At 54.8% G+C, this 7,502-nt stretch overlaps 1 protein-coding gene across 1 annotated transcript in view; it reads right to left on the bottom strand.

The window, feature by feature from the left end:
* The window catches only part of MRPL21 (mitochondrial ribosomal protein L21), a gene marked incomplete at its 5' end in the record, with an annotated part of 14,024 nt that extends 7,833 nt beyond the window's left edge, over positions 1-6,191 (bottom strand). The window contains 2 exon segments of the mRNA XM_010133416.1: positions 2,404-2,489; positions 6,131-6,191. Coding sequence (XP_010131718.1) covers positions 2,404-2,489; positions 6,131-6,191 — 147 coding nt within the window.
* Between the last annotated feature and the right edge of the window lie 1,311 nt (positions 6,192-7,502).

The following is a 7,502-nucleotide window of genomic DNA, read 5'->3' as shown; positions in this document are numbered from 1 at the left end:
GGCCTGAGACCTGCTCCCTGCCGCAAAGACAAGAGGGACCTTCCCCTTGCTCTTTTTCCAGAGAATCCCTTCCCACATGCACAAGCAGGTGCCAGGAGCAGGACAAATCCCAGGGATGGGGTCCTGCACAGGGACAGCCTCTGTTTGCTGTGAACAGCTTCCAGAGCAGTGAAGCCAATTTTATGGGAAGATCAAAAGGTATTGCTTAACGAGTGCCTATCCGCTGCCAAACAGCAGCTTTCCACCCTCTTGAGCTGTCCAGAAAAAGAGCAACTTGCTGTAACTGGAGAAACAGATTCTCTTCACTGTCCTCCAAAGCCGCTGAATCATTTTCTCTTGGAATGCAAACAGAACAACACCCGTTTGGGACAGACAAGAACCCAGCAGCCAGTCGAACCAAACCCAGCCCTTCCAGGACACTGGGGAAGCGTCCAGTGCCAAGCCAGCACTGCGAGGTAGAGGAAAGGACAGGACCTGCTGGCAAGGCAGAGCCGCTGCAGGGCCCACTGGTATAAAGGGGTTAGCTTCTGCATCGCTGGAACTGCTGTCCCAGAAGGAAAATCCACGGTGTGCTCTTTCCTCCGAGTCACAGTGGTCTGCTACAGGAAGCCCAGAGAGGAAACAACCCCTTCTCTCTGTCATGCCCTTGCCAGTACAACGGGTACAGTAAATTTCCTCCAGCTCTAAACTGCTGCTCTGGGTGTACTGGTAGTCCTGTGGTCAACACTTCAAACCCAGCAGCTCGAGCTGCTGCCGCCCCTCTCAGCAGAACCACAGGGTCGGGGTCAGGGTCAGGCTCTAACAAGGGGTATTGCCAGAGTTCAACTTCATGCCTCCAGGGCTTTCTCAGCTTTCTGTAAGCAAAAGAGGCCCATTTTCCTCACTGCATGGGGCTCTGAAGCTGTTGGTAACTCTTCCAAACGCCTCTAGTGACAGGTAACACAAGTGACAACACCACCTGATTGCTCCTGTCACTTGTATCTCAGCACCCTGCTGAAAACACCCCTGGCCATTTCCAGAGCCGGCTGAGTTCAGATGCTCTCACTGTTGTTTGCTCTGGATGAGCACAGCCAGGAGACAATGACTTCAGCTCCTGAACAGCAGGAGGGATCACGGCACAGAAATCACAGCAGTCCCGAGGATCCCATGTGAGTCTGTCGGGGGAACATGGGACCCTGTTCACCACAGGGCTCCAGCAGCTCAAACCGAGCGGTTTATGGTTCACCGCTGGGTCGAGTCGTGCTCAGGGACAGAACACTCATCTGTCACTTCAGCGATCCCAGGGGTGCAAAGGAGATAAACAGCCAGAGAGGAGACCTGGAGCAGAAGGCAGGAGCAGGAGGCCCTCTCCCGCTCACAGGGTTCACACACACTTCAGCCAGGCGACCCGAGACCGCCTGCAAGAGGGGGACACAGCTCGGCTCTTCTCCCCTCGCTGTCTCTGGGTAACAGAACTCTCCTCCTTCACTTCCTGGGTCTCTCCCATCTCAAGCAGGGCCATCAGCTGCCTGTCACAGATGTGGCTGAGGCTAAATGCAGCGGGATGGCGAGACTGCCAGGAGCTCAGTGCCTGCCTGGAGCACACGGCTGCTCCCTGCCACCTCCCCAGCAACCGTAAGAGAGACTCACTCGCTGGGCTCATCGCTGCCCGGGTCTGAGGAACACCCCACATGTGTCGGACCCCCCAGAGCCACCCCGGCCCCGCCTGGGCATGCAGGCACTCCCTGTGTTTGATTGTTACGTTCCTGCCTCCCAGGGGAACCTGTGTCTGGTGACAAGTGGGAGACTGACACACTCCAGTGAGGCTGAGCATGAGGATGGGTGATACACGGCTATGGGCACCTCACTCGTGCACGGTCCAGGTGCTCCTTCACTGGCTGCATTCCACAGCCCTGACTAAATGTGGGGACAAGAACACGTTCACCAACATGTCACTTCCCAGCTGCTCACTGCTTTCTGTCACACCCCTGCAGCTCTGTCCTGTGCCCACCATCCAACTGCTTACGGTGGCTCTAGCGCTCTGGTTTATGCAGGAAAATACACCAGCTCTCCCACGTATCTGCCGTCCAACCACTTACATTGGCTTTAGCCTTTTCATTTGTCCATTAAAAGAAAAACGACTGATTTCTCCTGTCCAAAAGGCTTGTTTCATGCTCTAGAAAGCAGCACATCAGGCAAGATTCCCCCGGGAGCGTTACAAGCTGTCATAAACTAAGGAGACCTCATGTTCTACCCAAACCTCCAACACCAGCAGCTGGAGCACAAGTCCGGTGACACCCACACACGCCAGAGGTGAGACAAAAATGCCAAGAACAAAAACTAGCTCCAGGCATTGATGACACTTACTTACACTCAATCAGGCCACCAACCGGAGTGCCAGTCTTGAAGACCCGAGACATTTACCTGCATGATACTTAGCTTCTTCTACCGGATCCGGGAGTTTCACTTCAGGCCACGGGGGTGAAGTCAGAGAGGTTTTGGCCACAAGTCTGTGAATCAGAAGGGAAGATTCAGTTCTAGCCAACAGACATTGTCAAGAGAGGCAAGACATGAAGAGGGGAAAAAGGGTCAAAGAAGCTGGAGTGGCAGTGGAAAGTGGTTTTCTACTGGGGGAGCAGAAGTTGTGCAAGAGACCTAATGATTTGTCAGTATGAAAGACGCAACCCACTTGGGCCAGAGGGCAATTCCCTGCAGAGCACGTTTCGCTTTGCAGCAGCTCACGAGCAAGGAGAGGTTCTCCATTCCAGCCTCCAGTGTCACGCACAGAGGGTGCCAGCGAGGCAGAAGCCACGTTACCTCCCAGGGACTTACCCCAGCAGAGGACACTGGACATGGCAAAGTCCTGAGACCTCCCTCCCAATGCCCGGCAAAGCCCTCCAGCACGATGAGAAACGCTGCAGAAGTGCTGAACCTGCAGCCTGTACCAGACAGCTCTTCAAAACCATGCCAAAAGCCCTCGGTCTCATGTCTGAGTTCCACCTGCAGACGCTCTACCAAGTGCAGTCGCTGCTCCCAGGGCTTAACGCCACTTAGGTCCACTGTGAAGTGCAGCAAGCTTTGAGAACAGGGGACAAATGCCTCAGTAGGTGGTTTGTTCACTCCCATCCTGTCATAAAGTTCAGTATGGGGAAAAGGATTTATTACTTCTACTTCCCACTTCAGAATGTTATTGAAAGAGTTTGAAGTAAGGGGAGAGAGAGCAGGAAGAAACAGACTGAAAATCCAGCGGGGCCAGGCCAGGTTATCCCTTCCTCCTGACACAGATCTGCTGCTGGACGTGCTCGTGGTGCTCAAGCTCAGCGACCACCAGTAACCTTCCACCACCTTGTTTTGAGAGACAGGAATCCTGCCACCAGTTCCGACGGGAACAGACCTCCCTTAAGCCTTGTGGAGTTTGAGATGAAAGGCTCTTGCTAAGCTTCTCCAGGGAATTGTACCTGTACCCACTGCATGCTGACACCTTAACCAGGACACTTCAGCACCCAGCACCCAGCCCTGACGTTACCTGACAGTGGGGAGCAGCCGGGAGGGCAACTGCCTTGTTGGGGAGAAGAGCTAACGAGCTTTCTTAAAGCAGCCTCCAGCACCGTGCAGGGATGACTCGCGCATCCTTTTCTCCTCTGTGTTTTGAAGCTCTTCCCTGTTAAATAGTTCAGAGAGGGCCTGCAGACCACAGCTGGGTTCTTTACAGCGGTTTTGAGGCTGCTCTTCTTTTGTCACTTAGTGCTGCATTCCCTGAAGGGCAATAATGGCTTCTCCCACCTCCAGTGCAGTTCAGCGCTTAATTCCACAAATGTTTAGCCCAAAAGCCTCTTCTGTGACGCAGCTGACAACATCGCGCTGGGGAGGGATTAGCAGAGGCATCTAACCAGACGGCTCAGGTCCAGACATGTCTCAGTTCAGGATGACCCTGAAGGGAGCAGGAGTGGGGACCATCCATATCCACCAGCCGAGCACAGGCATCATTCCTCACAGTGACTGAGCTCCAAAATATTGTCCCAAAAGGTGCAAATCAAATCTGTACTCTTCTTCAAAGGGCGGCTTCCACTGCTGTGACAGAGAATTGCTCCAGCAACACCTCTCTTCAAACACTGTGACTGTACCGCTGAGCGGCTCCATTTAGAGATGCTGCATCGGTCCCCAAAGACCTTCCTGGTGTCCCACCCGGGAACATCACAGCCATGTCCCTTTGGGATCATTCAGCTCTGACACAGCCTAAACTGCTCCAGTACCTGAATGATGAAGCCTGAGCAGAAGACGTCTTGGCTGAAGCCTGTTCTGCTTTCTGCACTCGGATGTTGCTCTTACTGAACATGATGTACGGCCGTCACAACACGCGACACCTCCTGCTCAGTGGATAAACTGGGGCCTGAAGGCAAGCAGCTACCGCATGGGTACAGAACTGTTGTGATGGATTCTTCTTGCTTTTCTCCAGATCATCACTGGGAGGGATCCTCTGCCTCAAAACCAAACCAATTCCCGGCTGCCTCATGCCCAGTACAGCTGGTAGCGGGGTGTCTGCAGGCACACGCTGCCCTGCTTGACAGCGACGCAGACAGCACTGAATCGTGAGAACCCCCTTCAAAACATCAGAGCTGAACCACCATTGACGCTGCTCAGAAGGGCCACAGGTGGTGACTCGAACACGAAACCCTGTGCGGAGCTCACAGCGGAAAAATGCAAATGCCACTTGCTTGTGATCAGCTGTTTTGAAGACCTGTAGGACAAGGGACCACAACCAGGAGGAGCAGAGGCAGCTGCTTATATCTCTGTTTAGGAGAAAGTTACTGGAACTCTTGATCTGTTCCCAAGGAACTGGGGAGAAAAGCACCACGGATCAAGGCCAGCGCTTTCACTGCACCTGCGGAACCTGTTCCGGGGAGAGGCAGCACAGGCCCGTCCTGCAGCACACAGGATTATCCCCAGAGCTGCCAAACCCCTTGACTCAGAAAGAGACGAGTGACCAAAAGGCATCAGGTTATAGTTCTTATTAAACAGGAATCTATGGCACCACGAAGACATCTGGAGATGTGATGAGGAGGGGGATTCACCCCAGCTCTCGATGAGATGACTTGAAGGTTTCGCTCTCTGAAATGTGAGGAAAAAGGAGCCGCTCGGCAAACACCGTCTCTGCCACAAGTGGAAGCTCAGAATCCCTGTGCGCTGAGATTGGTGCCATTCACAAATAACTCAGGATGCATAAACTGTACTAAACATTCAGAAAAATCATCGGATGCCAGTGAAAGGCGGCAAAGTTAGTGCAACAGCAGCCGCATCCGATGGGTTCGCCCTGCAGCGCCCAGCAGGGTCTCCCAAAGGGCTTTAATCCAAGAGAAGCTCAAAGCACTCCCGAACACGTGTAGAGCGAGCAGCGAGGCTTCGAGGGCCTGTGGCAGGGTTTGGCGGTAACACCAGGTGCAGTGTCACAGAGCCAGAGCCCCAAACTGTGCTCCCTCAACCACCCCTGCACCCTTCTGCAGCGCCGGGGCAACGAGCAAATCCTGCCGGTCGTCCCCGATGCTGCTCTCAGAAACAGCTCCGGTGCTGTGACAGCGCTCGCTGCTTCTGCAGTGTCCCCTCCTGGTCAAGGCAGGCAGCGGCACCACCCACAGCTCTCCAGGGCGAGATCCCTGCAGAGGAACCCAAACAATGGCACAAGCAGCAGCTCTCAGAGTGCTGACGGAAACGAAGCCCAAAGCGCTTGGGCTGTTCATCGCATTGCTGCAGATTGCGGTGTGAGTTCAGGGTTTATCAGGTACCGGAGCCTCGGGGCAGGAGATGGACGTTGCCACAGCAGCAGGTGAGAGGCACCAAAACCCTTCTGCAGGGAAGGTGTCCCAATGTCCTGAGCCAGGTGGCTTCTCTGTTGTCTGCTATGGGCTGAGCCCACAGCACAGCCCTTTCCTCAGGGGAGGATCTAATCACCTGTCTCCAGACTCAGCTCCTTCACCTCACAAACCAACAGAAATATCCAGCAAAAGTGACCGACGGGGGACAGAGAGCTCAAACGTATGGGAAGTGACAAGGGGGTCAGACAAGTCTCCTTTCCAGAGGACAAACCAGCTGCCACCCCCCAGGGAGATGAACGCTTCAAGGGCAAAATGTGAAGCAGAAAGTCACTGGACGTTACCTTGGCTGCAGCGACGTGCTCTGGGAACTCTGGTGCCGAACCGCAGACGACAGCAAGAAGGCTAAAAGGGAGAGAGGGAAAAGGAGTTAAAAATAAGCAGCAGCTGCCGGGTCAGTCCCCGGCGAGGCAGCGTTACAGCAACGCTGAAGTGTCACAGCCCTGGTGGGCTTTGCGGTGCCGCCCTTCTGCCTGCAAAAGCTTCACTCAGCTCTGTGATGGCAGGCAGAGACAGAAGGGGGAGCAAAACATGATGCACGGTAAGAGAAAGGACCCCTCGGCTGTGGGCAGCATTGCGAGAGAGCACGAGAAAGGCCTCTGGCTGCAAACACACTTATTTCAAGTGACCCCTCCAGCCAGACACAACCATTCAACACGGGTACACTCGGAGCACCCCGCCTCTACAGCATGACCGAGCTCCAGGGATGCGCTCACTCAGCCCTGAGCACTGGCTGGTGCTGCTGGAAGGATCCTTCCAGCCCTCAGGGCCCTCCAGAAAGGGGAGGGAAGCTGCAACACCGCATCTGCCAGGTGACTCTCAGCAGTTGCTCCTGTATCTGGGTTTTCCTTCTCCTTCCAGACAAGGGCGGGGGAGGGGCTGCATAGGTAAACAAGTGGAAAGAGAAGGTGGGAATTAGAAAAATTTCCTGATGCTTTTCAGAGCTACTGCACATGAGCTGTGCGAGGCTGTGCTGCTGTTCCACAGACCTTCCAGGAACAAGCAGTGCATGGCTCAGACAGCACCTTGAGGGTAGCTTCAGCAGTTTTTGGAAAGAAGCTGGGCCCACACACACTGTTAATTAGCAGGAAGAAAGGAAGGCCTAAAAAACACTTGCTCAGAGACTTATCCCTCATTACCTCAGAGATAACAATCCCCTTTCTAGAACAATGCGGTCAGTTAAAGACAGGCTGTGCACAACTTCTCCGCAGGACCCACCACCCAAAGCGTGACCAATACACGGGGCTGGAAAACCTCTTAACTCCAAACACCCTTCCCCACCTCACGCGCAGAAGCTGTAGCTCACCAAGGTCACACTCACCTGGCGCAGGAACCAGCCCCAGGTGTGGAGCCAAGGCCCCCGAGACCCCCACTCTGCTTGCACAACAACTGTCCTGCTGCTCTCCAGCCAGCCAGGGAGAAGGCGGCTGATGGAGACCCCCACACACAACCCCAGCCCCCTGGTTTTTGCTGACCGGTTCGTCCAGGCTAGAAGAAGGTCTGTAAAGTTGATTCTCCTTTGCTAACGTGTCCCCCCCGCCTCAGCTTTCCGGCTGCCCCGAGGCTGCTGCTGGGGAAGACCCGAGCGGCTCCTCCCGTGCCCGTTCCCCTCCGGGGCTCGCCCACCACGTACGCAGCGTGGATCTGCCGGAGGTA

This window comes from Buceros rhinoceros, unplaced genomic scaffold, assembly GCF_000710305.1.
Source record: "Buceros rhinoceros silvestris isolate BGI_N320 unplaced genomic scaffold, ASM71030v1 scaffold22353, whole genome shotgun sequence".
Lineage (NCBI taxonomy): Eukaryota > Metazoa > Chordata > Aves > Bucerotiformes > Bucerotidae > Buceros > Buceros rhinoceros.
Note: the sequence above shows the minus strand (reverse complement) of the source record. Positions and strands in the feature narration are given on the sequence as shown.